General features: G+C 48.8%; 7 protein-coding genes across 7 annotated transcripts; 4 read left to right on the plus strand and 3 right to left on the minus strand.

Moving 5' to 3' along the window:
* Positions 1-40: 40 nt before the first annotated feature.
* ASPWEDRAFT_164169 (NmrA/HSCARG family protein) lies at positions 41-974 on the plus strand (the record flags this gene model as incomplete). The annotated part of the gene is made up of 1 exon (XM_040829876.1): positions 41-974. Exon 1 carries the CDS (start codon positions 69-71, stop codon positions 972-974), a length of 906 nt encoding a protein of 301 aa, XP_040683892.1. The 5' UTR covers positions 41-68.
* Positions 901-2,588, minus strand: ASPWEDRAFT_164174 (uncharacterized protein). The gene is made up of 2 exons (XM_040829877.1): positions 1,842-2,588; positions 901-1,793 (listed from the first exon to the last, which is right to left on the minus strand). The coding sequence occupies exons 1-2, from the start codon at positions 2,378-2,380 to the stop codon at positions 1,061-1,063; spliced, it is 1,272 nt and encodes a 423-aa protein (XP_040683893.1). The 5' UTR covers positions 2,381-2,588; the 3' UTR covers positions 901-1,060.
* Positions 2,589-4,161: 1,573 nt separating this feature from the next.
* Positions 4,162-5,635, plus strand: ASPWEDRAFT_120703 (putative MFS monocarboxylate transporter; the record flags this gene model as incomplete). Its single annotated transcript, XM_040829009.1, has 4 exons — positions 4,162-4,306; positions 4,364-4,461; positions 4,515-4,775; positions 4,844-5,635. 4 exons carry the CDS (start codon positions 4,162-4,164, stop codon positions 5,633-5,635), a joined length of 1,296 nt encoding a protein of 431 aa, XP_040683894.1.
* Positions 5,636-6,196: 561 nt separating this feature from the next.
* Positions 6,197-7,231, plus strand: ASPWEDRAFT_176889 (D-2-hydroxyacid dehydrogenase family protein; the record flags this gene model as incomplete). Its single annotated transcript, XM_040831576.1, has 1 exon — positions 6,197-7,231. One exon carries the CDS (start codon positions 6,197-6,199, stop codon positions 7,229-7,231), a length of 1,035 nt encoding a protein of 344 aa, XP_040683895.1.
* A 1,045-nt stretch (positions 7,232-8,276) lies between these two features.
* Positions 8,277-8,801, plus strand: ASPWEDRAFT_120581 (uncharacterized protein; the record flags this gene model as incomplete). Its single annotated transcript, XM_040828998.1, has 1 exon — positions 8,277-8,801. The coding sequence occupies one exon, from the start codon at positions 8,277-8,279 to the stop codon at positions 8,799-8,801; it is 525 nt and encodes a 174-aa protein (XP_040683896.1).
* A 264-nt stretch (positions 8,802-9,065) lies between these two features.
* On the minus strand, positions 9,066-9,821 carry ASPWEDRAFT_32421 (uncharacterized protein; the record flags this gene model as incomplete). Its single annotated transcript, XM_040833661.1, has 1 exon — positions 9,066-9,821. One exon carries the CDS (start codon positions 9,819-9,821, stop codon positions 9,066-9,068), a length of 756 nt encoding a protein of 251 aa, XP_040683897.1.
* A 374-nt stretch (positions 9,822-10,195) lies between these two features.
* Positions 10,196-13,401, minus strand: ASPWEDRAFT_187652 (ankyrin repeat domain-containing protein; the record flags this gene model as incomplete). The annotated part of the gene is made up of 5 exons (XM_040832192.1): positions 10,196-12,086; positions 12,143-12,336; positions 12,814-12,979; positions 13,031-13,237; positions 13,292-13,401. 5 exons carry the CDS (start codon positions 13,399-13,401, stop codon positions 10,430-10,432), a joined length of 2,334 nt encoding a protein of 777 aa, XP_040683898.1. The 3' UTR covers positions 10,196-10,429.
* Positions 13,402-14,075: the final 674 nt, after the last annotated feature.

Here is a 14,075-nt window from a genome sequence, read left to right on the forward strand (position 1 = left end):
AATCAGTCAATCAATTGATCAACCAATAAATCGATCCCCAATTTCCAATCTCCAATCAAATACTCAAAATGAACACCCTCGTCGTCTTCGGAGCAACAGGCCAAACCGGCTCCTCAGTCGTCAACCACGTCCTCAACTCCCCCTTGAAGAACAAGTACGCCCTGCGCGCCATCACCCGCGACAGCAGCAAACCCGACGCCCAAGCGTACATCACCAAAGGCGTCGAAGTCGTGCAAGCCGACGCCGAAGACGCGTCTTCGCTCTCCGCCGCTGTCGAAAACGCCCACACAGTCTTCATCGTCACCGCAACCGTGTACGATGAACACCTCGCCACTCGCGAATTCAGACAGGGCAAAGCCATCGCCGACGCGGCCGTCGCGGCCGGAGCCAAGTACCTTATTTTCAGCTCGGCCGTGCACACAAACGACCGAGTGGACGTGTTTGAGTCCAAGGTCGTGCTGGAAAAGTATATCCGGTCGCTGCCTGTCGCGAGTGCGTTTTACTCGCCGGGAATGTTTATGCAGAATCTTCTTACGTTCATGAAGCCTCGGCCTATTGAGTCGTCGGTGGAGGAGTATTCCATGGTCAATGTTATTAGCCCGGATGCGAAGATTCCGCTTATTGATATCGTCGCCGACACGGGGAAATTTGTCGGTGCTATTCTTTCTGAGTCGGAGAGGTTTGCTGGGAAGACGCTGTACGCTGCTTCTCAGATGCGGTCGCTCCAGGAGATCGCGGCCACTTTCACGGAGGTTACTGGGAAGAGGGTGCGGTACCTCCAGATTCCGGACAAGGAGTTCATCAAGGTCCTGCCGGAGGCTATGGCAGAACGACAGGTTGCCATGGTGAGGTGGTTTGAGAACCCGGGGTATTTCGGCGAAAAGACGGAGGAGTTGGTGGAAGAGTCTGCGAAGGGGTTGGAGGGATTGAAGGACTTGAAGGTGTTCTTGAAGGAGAATAAGGCTTTGGCATGATTTATGGATAGATGCTTTTTTGGTATTAATATAGTATTGTTCTTAGATGGTCTTAGATAGAAATGAGTATATGGGTATATGAATCATTAAACCAAGCTTCCCTCTTTTAGTAGCTTCTCGTGTTCTTTGGCCAATACTGCAGGGTCACTTTCTTCAAACCAAAACGCCCATGTACTCTGCGTGTTGAGGGCAGTGTTATCACGGCTCGACCGCAAGCCTACATGCTGCATTTGTTGCGGTGCCAGCGCATACCGCGTTAATCCTGTCTCACCGGCATATTCTTCAATCATGCTATCCGTCTGTCCGGCTCCGCGTTTGTGTAGATAAGCCATCAATCCTGGGACTTGTTCACGGGGGAAGACAAGACCCTGCGTGCAGCATCCGTACGCATTCATCTCCACCACGCCCTGGAGTGGTTGGATGTTGTATTTTCCCATCATGTACACCAATCCCGTAAACGCAGGGAGTGTGATGAAGCATATCACCGCGATGGATGGATAGTCGAGATAAGAGGCTCGGGCGCCAGGGTGATACCGACGGATTGTGAGAAGAGCTGCAAGACCGGCAGTAATGACGAGGGCAAAGGCGAGAGGCATATTGCGATACCAAAAGTCGGAGGAGGTCCAGCTCAACGAGGTTTCAGTATAGAAGAGGCGGAGGTAGAGCCAGTCGGCGTTTTGGGGTGATTTGCGGGTTATCTCGGTGAGGCCGTTGAGGGTTTTGATCAGCCATCCGTCGGCGAGGATGATGTCGTCTTCGAAAATCGCGATATAGGGAGCGTTGGTGGCGAGACAGTCTTCGAGCATGTAGTTGTAGTCACTTGGATTGGTTAGGTATGTAGATAAAATCGGATAGTTGTATACTTACAACACGCCCTTTTCGTAAAAGTTCCGTTTCCCTTCCAACTCTTTCAAATGCTCCATCGTCTCGTCAGACACATTATACGAACCAGCCGAGTCAGCCAACCGGCCCACCCATCTCTGCTCCCAGCTTGGATGTCGTGAAGGATCCGTATCGGCGAATAAAACATTCAAATGCAACGCCCGTCTCTCTCGGGGATCGAGGTCCTCCAGCAGCGAACCCACCGCAGCATCAAAGTAATCATCCGTATCACGCTTTACAGTTGTCACGGCAGCACATAGTAGAGGATGCGATTCGCCTACCGTGACAGGCGGGGGATCAGATGGGGCATTGTAGATGGAAATGAAATGCTTGGCTTGGTGTTCTCGAAACAGGCTATATTTCCAGTCATAAACCGTGCGGCTGTCAAAAAAAGCGGAGTGGGGATCGCGCCAAAAACGAAGACGACAGTATTGAAAGGCGAGGAGGTAGAGGAAAACACTGGCGAGTAAAACTCGGGCTGCAGGTTGTTTAAGCACACGCTGTAGAAGCAGCTGAAGTCGCATGATGGCTGCGAAGACGATGAAAGAAATGAGAATGATTTTGATTCATCTGGCCTGTTTGGTTCAATCCTTCCTGGAGCCTTGGCCCTGCCACCATGTCTAGAGTCACCAGGCTGTGGTGGAGTTGTACAGCGGGTCTCATTCGGCTTATCCTATGGCAAGCTCGTGTCCGCAAGACTATCTCAAGCCACAGGGTCTCATTTTTTTGTTTGGTTGGTGGACCTGACTCTTTGGCCCATTAAAAGCTAAGAGCCAAGGCTACTATATCGGACCGCGGCTAGATTCCCCGACTAGGAAATTGGTGGTGCAAATTGGTGGTGCACAATGGTGGTCAAGAGATGGGTAAACAGCATGTTCGGTGCTTCCATATGTAGATACGTTGATCATCGATCAGAATTCCTATGATGGGTTTTCGGTTTATGTTTGGTCGGAATTCGGATTCTCTAAGCGATGAAAATCAGGATGACAGGGAATCGGGATGATCCTTGGCCTGTGCACCATTTTCGAAGTATCCAACCGTTGAAACACGCAGTATGAAGTTCGACATTTGTTGTCTTGTAAGCCATGGTTGAGATGGAACAGATATCCAGTGGGTCATCACAATAGTATCGTAGAATTTGTAGGGCGACTGGGGTCCTTGGTCCAAGCTCAACACAAGAGCATTGTACCAAGATTGGCCATATCGGTGAGACTTGATTATCCCATAGTTGGCCAAAAATGTAGGTTAGAGAAAGACGTTTCAAAGCCTCTGTTGATCATCACACTGTTTATTCAAAATCGAGGTGCATGGTCTAGTTCTGTTGAAATGCAGCCCAGGCTAATTTCTTGTGCAGGTACACCAAGAACATCCGTGGAAGATGACACGCTGAAGGCAGAGCTTCTTAACCTGGCTGCATTCCTGCGGTAATTAACCGCATCTTGTGGTATGTACGTCATCTTCAGGGTTGAACATGAAAGGTGCCCGTATAATCGGAGATGAGGACTTTGGTTTTTGCTATACAGAGATGAAGATGTTAGTACTTGGGTGCAATTTCGCAGAAATAGGCAATCTAAGGATGATAGACCTAGCTCATTAGGAGAACGAAGGTTAGTAAATGAATGCTTTGAGGCTGTGACGAGTGGTGATCGTCTGGCTTCTCAGTTGGCAAGAATCAGTTTCGAGTATCTTGAGGTGCTGTTGCTACATCTCCAGATGATGGATATCAATATTCAATCGAGTGTGCTCTTGATGCAGTCTTGTATTCACTCCCAGTGCGTATCCAGGTTGACAGAAGGAGAGAGGAAGAGAGAGAGAGACCAAGGGTATGCCAGTCAGGTGATATCGATTCTTTGTACCGTAGAGCAGAACATTCCGAGATAAGCGTACTCTGGACTTGCAGATAATACAAACTTTCTTCTTAATTACTGTCATTTAATAAATCTATTTTATTTTATTTTATTCCCCTAAATCTTCTATTTTAGAGAACCAAATCACTAAGTCGATCTATCATATACAAAAGTACCATACCCAGACCATGGTACGCTGCAAAACAACTTTGATTTAAAAAATACCTGACATCCCCACTTAAATCCCAATCTAACCAATCACACCGATGGGAAAACACAACCAAAGTGGGGATTTTGCGCCTGTGGAAATCGGTTGTTTTGCAATTCGCACGTAATCCTGGCCGTTGATCGGCTGGCTGTTCGTGGGGTTGTGTTCCTCTTCTTTTCTTCTTCTTTTACCGCGAAGAGCAACAGCAGAAGAAGGAATAAAGCAGAAAGAGAGGAAGAAGGAAAAAGATATGGAAGTCGAACTTCACCCCAGACTATCAAATTCTACTCACGATCAACATGAACACGATGATGCCCAACTTCCTCCCGCCGACGGAGGAAAAGACGCATGGCTCTTCCTGGCTGCGTGTTTCGTTATTGAAGCCTTGATCTGGGGTATGTCTCGTCAATTCACCAGTCGAAAAAAATTTAAATACTAACAAGCATCCTTAGGCTTCTCTTTCGCCTTTGGTATTTTCCAAAACTACTACTCAACCCACGAACCCTTTAAAGGGTCTGGAAATACCGCTATCATCGGTACTTGTGCAATGGTAGCACCCCCAATTTCATCGCATATCTTGGGTTGATATTCTAACATAATCAGGGAGTGACATATCTCCTCGCACCATTCATCTTCGGCCTGTTACAGTCTATGCCCTTTCTGCGAAGATGGGCGACCCCCGCTGGGTTCTTGATTATTTGTCTCGCGCTGGCACTGAGTTCGTTCTCGACGACTACGACGCATCTTATCTTCTCGCAGGGTATCTTTTATGGCATCGGGGCGAGTGTTGCCTATGCGCCGACTATCATCTTTATGGATGAGTGGTTTGTGAAGAAGAAGGGGATGGCGTTTGGGACTATGTGGGTGAGTTGGCTATCACCCATCGATTTTATGATGGTTCCTTTTCTGGTCGATATGCTGACTGAATCAAGGCTGGAACGGGTCTGTCGGGAGTCGTCCTCCCTCTTGTCCTGCAATGGCTTCTTAATATGTACGGCTTCCAAACCACGCTTCGCATTTGGGCGATTGTCGTCTTCGTCTTAGCTGGTCCGCTGCTGTATTTTGTGAAGCCTCGTATTCCGATCTCATCGAATACCACCATCCGTCCGCTCAATCTGAGTTTCCTCAAAGACCGGACCTTCCTCATCTACCAACTAGGTAACATCATCGAGGCTCTGGGGTTCTTTCTCCCGAACATCTATCTGCCTACCTACGCCCGTACCCTGGGCGCCAGCAATCTGACTGCCTCTTTGCCTGTCATTCTAATCAACCTCGCCTCGGTCTTCGGGTGCATCACTATGGGCTCGCTAAGTGACCGCTACCACGTCACGACTTGCATCCTCATCTCTACGGTGGGGAGTACGTTGGCGATATTCGTCATCTGGGGATTCTCCATCAGCCTTGCCCCTTTGTACATTTTCTGCCTCGCGTACGGTTTGTTCGCGGGATCTTTCACCTCCACCTGGCCTGCTGTGTCAACCGAGGTGCGTAAGAGGAACAACTACGCCGAAACTGGGATTGTCTTTGGATTCTTGGCTTCGGGGAGAGGAGTCGGGAACGTGGTCAGTGGTCCGCTCAGTGAGGCTTTGATTAAAGGATTTCCCTGGCAAAATGCTGCTGGTGGTGCGTATGGTAGTGGATATGGCGCTTTGATCGTTTTCACGGGGGTTACTGCTCTTCTGGGTGGGTTTAGCGTTGCTTTACGGCCTTTGAAGGTGCTGTAATCATGATCCGATCGAGCAATATGTTCGATATGTCCAGGATTCACCCAGCCACGGAGAGAAATTGCGATTTCTTGCTTTCATTTGGGCAACTGGGCATCAATTGCATGCTTGCCGAAAATTCACGATGCAGCGATCGGGATTGACGCAATGTGTAAATAGATAAAGCAAATCGCGGTCACACCACCGGATCAAATATGATATACCATGCATTGATCTCACCATAGTGAATTGGCATGTTGAAATTGTCGTCGTCAATGAATAAGTCCGATCATCGGAAGCATGCGGGGAAGCGGCAGAACATAATGCCTACACGCCTGCGGGGTTAAATTGTCTACCCCTCCACGCTCATTTAATCATCTTGAGATCAACATATTTCCGCTGCAAGTGCCAGTCAGGATCGCTAGTCACTGCTTTGGGCCAAAATATCTCGATCAGGCCACAATCCCATCCAGCATTGCAGATTCATCGGGATAGCCGTGCATGCCGGGGCATAGACATCTGATTCGTTTGACGACACTCGCCTCCTCCACCTGCAAGTCTCGTCAGTTCAATACCAGAACCATGGCTGGGAAACCCAAGTTCGCTATCCTAGACGACTACCAGGGTATATCGTCGGCGCATTTTGCGTATCTCGAATCGCGAGTTGACATTTCGCGTTTCCCCGAGACTCTCGATCCCCGCGATCCTACCCAGAGAGATGCCTTGATCCAGCGACTGCACCCTTTCGATGTCATCTTAGCCATGCGAGAACGCACGCCCTTCGCCGCGGATACTGTTAAGGCGTTGCCCAATCTGAAGTTGTTGCTGACAACCGGTACCCGAAACCTTGCGTTGGATCTGCAAGCCTGCGCGGACAAAGGGATCGCTGTCGCTGGTACGGAGGGACGTCCACCGGGAGTAAACTCGACTGTGCAGCATACTTGGGCTTTGATCCTTGCTCTGGCACGTCACATTGCTCGCGACGATGCCGCCGTAAAACAAGGGGGCTGGCAAGGTTCTCTGGGTATCAACCTCTCTGGCAAGACACTGGCCCTGCTTGGTCTGGGTAAACTCGGGTCGCAAGTAGGCAAGATCGCCATCCAAGCCTTCGGGATGGACGTTATTGCCTGGTCAGCCAACCTGACACAGGAGAAGGCGGATGAACAAGCTCAGGCCCAGGGACTTCCCGCTGGCAGTTTCGTTGCCGTGCCCTCCAAGTCCGAATTCTTCCAACGCGCTGATGTTGTGAGCCTGCACAATGTGCTCTCCGATCGTAGCCGTGGGATTCTTGGGGCTCCAGAGTTGGCTGTTGTGAAGCCAACAGCGATGATCGTTAACACATCACGCGGGCCACTTATTGACCAGGAAGCCTTGCTAGAAACTCTCAACGCCGGTCGGATTCGCGGTGTAGCGCTCGATGTCTTTGACCCTGAACCTCTTCCAGCAGATAGCCCATGGCGGACAACGGCCTGGGGTAAGGATGGACGCAGCGAGGTGGTTCTGTCACCACACATGGGATACGGTGAGGAGGAACTGATCAACGGGTGGTATAAAGAAGTAGCGGAGAATCTGGAGCGGTGGCTGGATGGAAAGGAGCTGAAAAAAAAGATGAATTAATCACCTTGCATTTGCCATTTGGTGTATATAGTATATATTAGACTGTCATGTGAAAGCAGTCTTTGTCAGAATTGAATTCATGACCAAACTTAATGACTCGATCACGATCCTCGCCGAGGAATGCTAGGGTGCATTAGGGCTGCATAAGAGCGACACTTGGCCTGCAATTATCATTCGATTTGCATGTGGCCATTCACCGAAACACCAATGCGTCGAGTCCCATCTGGCCGGGGCCAGTCAAATGACCAAGTATCGCCGGCCTGAGATCGGCTTGTGCACTAAACAGCCTGGAAGATTCTCCCCACGTTGCCAACCCGAGCCTAAATCCAGTTTCTTAAGGGGATTGGAACCTTATTCAAATTTGTGTCCTTTTTAGTCTGTACGCCCGGGCTGTGTCGTCATCGCGGCGGGGGGGCATTCCCGCATTGTTGTTGCGAGTCTGGCCGACGTGATGTACCTCGGGTGAGCTGTTGGCTTGCTGTTGGTTGCAGGAAGTGTAAACAGCCATTGGTACTGTTTATTTGTTGTCTGTTTGTAACAAAAAGAATTAGCATGAGTAAATAAGATCTCTCTCTCAGAACATGACGTATGATGGAATATTTGTCTGGGTGTCGCAGTTTGAAAGCATCACCACCTTACCTTGTACCGAGGTACATACAGGATGCAGCCACCAACGCATCCACGACCCGTAAGTCAACGACACCTACTCCGTAACAATAATGGAGCTCAACTGCTTGGAAAGACCAACTGAGCATCCGGACCGTCGCGCGGGCCCACCAAATCAATGTTTCCGGTCCGATCCCTCGCATTCCTCGGTAGAAGGGAAAGGTTGTCTGGCGTTGGCGCGGCAGAGATGATGGAATGCTACCGAAAAGCGCTCATACATGATGCTCCCCACTCTCAGATCATGAGGCTGTAGATCAGCTGAGGGGTAGGTATATAAGGACGAGTCTTCGTGGATTGACATTGATACCAAATTATCTCACCATCCACAGCTACCCCTCCTCAGCTCACCTCTCACCCCTCACCCCTCACTTCCACCAAGATGGCACCCATTGCTGTTGAACAGCCTGCGCCCGTGCAGTCAGCCTTCCACGAGAAGACACCTGCCCCCACGCATCCAGGCCTCCTCCAGGTGAACCGCAGCGCCCAAGAATTCGGCAGCAGTGCCTCCTCCCTCGTCGACCTCCCCGCGGGCGCCGTCTTCGCAAAGATCACCACAGCCACCCCCGCAAAAAAAGCCTATACATCCGTGCAAACCGGACCAGACTCGCACATCGAGCTCAACTCGGACCTGGTCTTCTGCAATCACTCGTGCGCGCCCACCTTGAACTTTGACATGCACAACATGGAGGTCCGAGTGGTTGACAATCGGCCATTGAAGGCCGGAGACGATCTCACTTTCTTCTATCCGAGCTCGGAATGGGATATGGATCAGTCGTTTGACTGTAACTGCGGGGCGAAAGAGTGCAGAGGACGCATTTCGGGGGCGAAGAATATGACGTCGGAGGCATTGGAGGGGTACTGGTTGAACCCGCACATCGAGGCATTGCTGAAAGAGCAGCGGTGATGGATTGATATGATGAATAGATTAAATGGCGTTGTTGGTGTTGGGTGATACGAAGTGACGAGCGATAACAGAGAGAAGAAAAGTGAGGGGAAGGAAGAAGAAGAAAGGAAAGAAAGGGGGGAGAGAAACTCCTTGACCAGGATGAGCCTCGATTCTACATTTATGAAGCACTGGATGCGATTAGCGATACTATGGAAAATACACAAGATAACAATAGACTGAATAGAACCATTCAATCAATCTGAATAACCTCAACTCAACTACCTAACTGCCAGCACCCCCCGCAATCACCGCAGCCTGCACCGCCCTCCGTCGATCAATCTCCCTCTTCAACATCGACAAACACGTCGCGATAATCAATCCCTCTCCAACATCCCGAATCCCTTCTTCACTCACCAGCAATTCCCCTCCATTGCCTGCTCGAGACCGCGATGTCCCTGCCGTCCTCTTCTCCTCACTCCGCACAAGCTGCGCAATAATCCTCCCCTCCCTATCCTTCTCTCCATCCCCATCCACCCGCCTCAAAACAATCAAATTAACCCTCTTCCCACCCGTCTTCTCACTCGCATAGCTCCACTCAAAACATTCCCCATCGCGCATCTCAAACTGCCTCGTCCGAGACGCCCACTTCCCCTTAACCGTTACCTCGAACGGGCCTTGCTCGGTCTGCAAAACACGAATAACAGGGTCTCGTCCGGGACCGAAAAAGTACTCCGTTTGTATGATATCGCCTTGTTTGGGGTGTGAGAGGATGGCGTTGCCTGAGCAGCGCTTGTCGCGGGTGGATGTGTATGCGAGACTGCCGTCTTCGGTGTGGTAAATGGGGGTTTCCATCTCGCGGGATGGAAAGGGGAGGCGGACGAGGCCGATGCCTTGGGCGTGGATTGCGAAGCGCTTTGTTGGGTGGAAGGGGGTGGTGGTGTTGGTTGGGGTGTTGTGGAGGGTGCTGCTGGTGGAGGAGATGGAGAGGGCGGAGGAGTGCAGTTCCTCTTTAGGCAGAGGTTCAAGTTCTTTGGACATGTTGACTGGTATAGTAGTATTTTCTTGAGGTTTGAATTTTTGTATAGATTTAACAGTTGTTATAGATAGAAGTAGTCTGTGTCTACATGGCAGGAAATCAAGCTCATTATATAGACCATCCATCGGCACAGCAAAACACCGCAATACGAGATTACCCAATGCGGTTAACAGGGCACTCTGTCAGCCTTGCTCAGATCGGTCGATCCCCAGAATTGATCTGCTCTATGCCGTTTATGGATCTCGTATTATCCACTCCCTGCTGGGGTCGTATTCGCGTGGGCTGCCAATAACAGTGCAGGTGGCAAATGCTGAGCCACTATACAGTTGTCCCGCATCTATGGGATAGACTAGTTTCATTCCAGAAGATCTGATGTAAAGGTTTTGAATTGTATCATTCGAAACTAAAGACTGCAGTAAATACATTTTTTTTTGGATAGAAGAACTAGACGCCACGGTTTCCTGGTTTGCTTTCATCAAAACCTGAAAAGAAACAAAACTCCAGCGATAGTATGCAAAATCTCCAGGGCATATCTAGCCAAAATGCACAAGATCAAAATAAGTAAAACTCCAAGCTTCACCATATGTCCAAAGAAAGTACCAAAGCAGCATCAGGATTTGGTGAGTAATTTCACCATCTCCTCATCACCATTCTGCATGGCAAATGAGAGTGCAGTATCGCCAAACCCATCCTTTGGCTCCTTGTCAACATTGTATTCTTCCACTAATGCCTGAACCACCTCATGACGGCCTTTTGCACTGCTTTCGTCATAATCATCATAGGCTGCCCACATCAATGCGGTCCGCCCATCCACATCCCTTGAGTTTGGATCGACTTTATAATTGTCGATAAAAAGTCGAACAAGATCGAGGCGGCCATACCTCGCTGCCCAAGACAAAGCGTCTCGACCAGCGGAGTCTTTTCCATCAGCCCGAAGAAAATGTTTTTCTAACAGGAGCTTGAATATAGCCGTGTGGCCTCCCTCGGCTGCGTATGAAACCAAAGAACGGCCTTCCTCATCATCCCAGTCTGGCGAAACGTTATATCGGTCGATAAACATCCCCACCATCGCTTTATGTCCCTCCATAGTGGCAATAAATATTGGTGTCCGACCAACGTAATCTTCAGACAACACATCAACCTCGTATTCCTCGGTCAGCATCTGCACTTTTTCCTCGTGGCCAGATGCTGCGGCGTAGAAGATGGGCGTCCATCCTTCACGACAGGTTGTGTCCAGCCTTGCACCATTGGCTAGCAGCAGTCGCATCATATTCACATCTCCAGATTTGGCCACACGGGATAAGACAGTCATTCCCTCGTAGTCTTCTGCTTCCAATGCAGCGCCATATTCTAGAAGCAACTTGACTGTTTCACTATGGCCATTACACGCAGCCTTGGATAAAGGAGTTGCTCCAGAATGATCCTTTGAATCAACATCGACACCCATTGAGAGTAAAACCTTTACCATGTTCTCGTGACCTTGAGAAGTCGCCCAGGCCAGTGGTGTGTTTCCCTCACTGTCTTTGGAATTAAGTCCAGTTCTGTCTTGTTGCGTAAGCAGGGGAACGATGTCGTCAAGTCCAAAATGGGCAATGAGGTGCACCAAAGAGACATTCGTGACTTGAGGTTTCATGACTCGAATACTTTCTTTTGCGTTTTTCGACTTCATGAAAGGGATGACCTCAGATTGGTAGGAGAGTGTTCCATCTAAAACATGGTGTCCCCAGTTCGTCGCGGTATAAGAATAGAAATCATATTTGTCGTCTTTGTACTTTGATGAAATAAAGAGATGCCCATCCCTGAACGTGGGAAGAGATAGGTACTTGATGCAAGTTCTTGCGACATAGTTCTTTGCTTCCGGGTACCAATCATTAACCGAATTCTCGAGATACTCCTTGATGGTATAGTGTGTGAAGCAAAAGCACTGGCTCTTTTCATCTACCATCACCAAGCCCGCACAAACCGAAGTTATCGACAGGGCATTCGGAAACCTATCAATGTCAATTGTCAACACCTGAGTTTCCGCTGCTAGGGCATACTGGAGCTCTTCGACCTTCAAAGGCCTCCGAGCAAAGGTGAGCCACGCGAGTACCCTCACTGCGAGGTTTTGGAAGTTGTACCCCTGGCTTTTGACTCTTTTCATGGCATCATCATAGAGCCAATTAATTTTATTGGTGCGTTCTGAGAGTGTAGCTATGGTATCCTGTATACCCCGGCGACAAGTGCTGTCCACGAACTCATTCAGTAAAGATTTCGCCAGAAGAAACCTAGCCTTTTGTCAATAAATGTTTGAATTTAAGAGGATTAGATAGTTCAAACGCACATCTTTGCTGATTTTTCAATAATCTCAGTGATTATATGGTCGCACAAGTCAGGGCGTCGTGCTAAATTTGGTGTTTGCGAAAGTTGTTTTGTCAGATAGCTTCGCACATCCTGGTCATTTGCGTGTATATCAAAATCTTCAAAATCATCTCCCACAATCTCTTCTGAAATATTCCCCATGACCCGGGATGTTGGCTAAAATGTTGATATGGCTTGTCTTCTGAAGATGGGATAGCTTAGACAAAAAGGTATGGCGGTCGATATGAGAAACAAACTCGTCCAGTGCATCAGTCAAGATGAAGGCTCGAGAGCATCGCCGTAAAGTAACCTTGAGAGCTACAATTATTTGTTCGAGTGAAGGGTGTGACCTTCTAAGTCGATGGTACAAGTATATATTTCGCACTTCTTCTGGTGCCGATCCTTGACTCTGGATCAGTTGTCCTAAAATACTTGCAAGTAATGCAACGGGTCTCTGGTCTGCGGGAAGAGATTTGTCGACGTAAACACAAGCAATCCCAGTGAAGCGGTCACGCAAGTACTTTTTTTCGAGATTCTCAGTGATAATGGAAGTCATGATCGTTTTTCCAGCTCCTGGCATTCCAGCACAAGATAGATATCTGCCTCTGTTGCTTGACCATGATTTGAATTCCGGGGAGTTTACGAACCACATACACCAGTGCCTTCGTGTCGCTGAGCAATGCAATCTTCGTGCTTGGATATTAGGGATGAAGAAATTAACCAATCCAGAATGGCCTGGAGCTCTTGGAAGTCCTTGCTATCCAATGCCGAGTAGCGAATTTGAAAATTATCATCACCCCCATTCTCCGGAGATGGCTCACTAGAATGGTTAGCAGTTACAGATAAAAGCGATATTGAAGACTTCAAATACCTATCAAGGCTGTCATAAAAATCCGATAGCTCATCTAAGCGATCCAAAATGGCAATGCAAAGCGCTTGATCTGTAAGTGCATCCTGTTGATCATTCAAGGTTGCGTGGCATTCAATCAACAAGCCTTGTAGCTCCCGTATTTGAGACTGTGCTAAGCCCAGTTCCAAAAAATGCCTCCTGATACCACGAAGAGCAATGATAAGAACCCTAACAGGCTGGTTTAGTAACACCCCAAAACCCTTAGCTCTGGGTTATACGTACCCTAGGAGATGCTCCTGGAACCTCTGTGGTCCTGTATTGAAGCCGAGCTGCACGCGATATGCAAGATTAATGGACTTTTGAATGTCGTTGCTGATAGAAGAAGTGGTCATTTTGGCTGAGGTCGCTGGGTATTGGGCAATTCAAGTTCAAGATGTGTCTTGCGATATTGGTAGTTAAAAGTGAGAGCCTAGAAGGAGTCCAAGGAAATCTCAACGGCTTCCCGAAGGGGGGGTAGGAATGGATGATGGGATGGTTGGGAGAAAGCGGAAAGAGAAAGGAGAGAGGAGGTGTGAGAGAGTTTATATAGGGGGCGGGCAAGAGGATAAGAGATAGAGGAAGTGAGTGAGCGTAAGAGATGAGATGAAAAGAGAGTGAGAAGGGGGGGTCCTCACCTATGAGAGGCATTGCCTATTCTGGCAGGAGACCCAACCACTCATTTATAGCCCTGTGACCGCTTCTATTGACCTCACTTATCTTTTCTGTCGTGGGTTCAGCAGCTAATATGTCACCGTATGAATCTCAGTGTTGCGTTCAGATAATGATATCTGGACGACCAGGTCTGTTTCTTCCAGTAAATATGTCGCTGAAGCCTCCATCTCACCTTCCAGTCATCTCAACTTCTTTTTTCTGGCATATTCTGGCGACTTTTTCGAATATGTCTTCCAGCAGATCAGAGATAACGCCCAATGATGCACCATGAAGTCTTGTGAGAGCATCCAAGACAATGGAGCGAAGAATATTTTCCCGATTAGATCACTATCCGGATGTGTTCGAATCATGGCAT

This window comes from Aspergillus wentii, assembly GCF_001890725.1.
Source record: "Aspergillus wentii DTO 134E9 unplaced genomic scaffold ASPWEscaffold_9, whole genome shotgun sequence".
NCBI lineage: Eukaryota > Fungi > Ascomycota > Eurotiomycetes > Eurotiales > Aspergillaceae > Aspergillus > Aspergillus wentii.

Coding starts and splice junctions, on each gene's coding strand:
- ASPWEDRAFT_164174 (XM_040829877.1), bottom strand. CDS start 2,380: ATGCGACTTCAGCTGCTTCTACAGCGTGTGCTTAAACAACCTGCAGCC. Junction 1,794..1,841: donor TTTTACGAAAAGGGCGTGTT/GTAAGTATACAA, acceptor AACCAATCCAAG/TGACTACAACTACATGCTCG.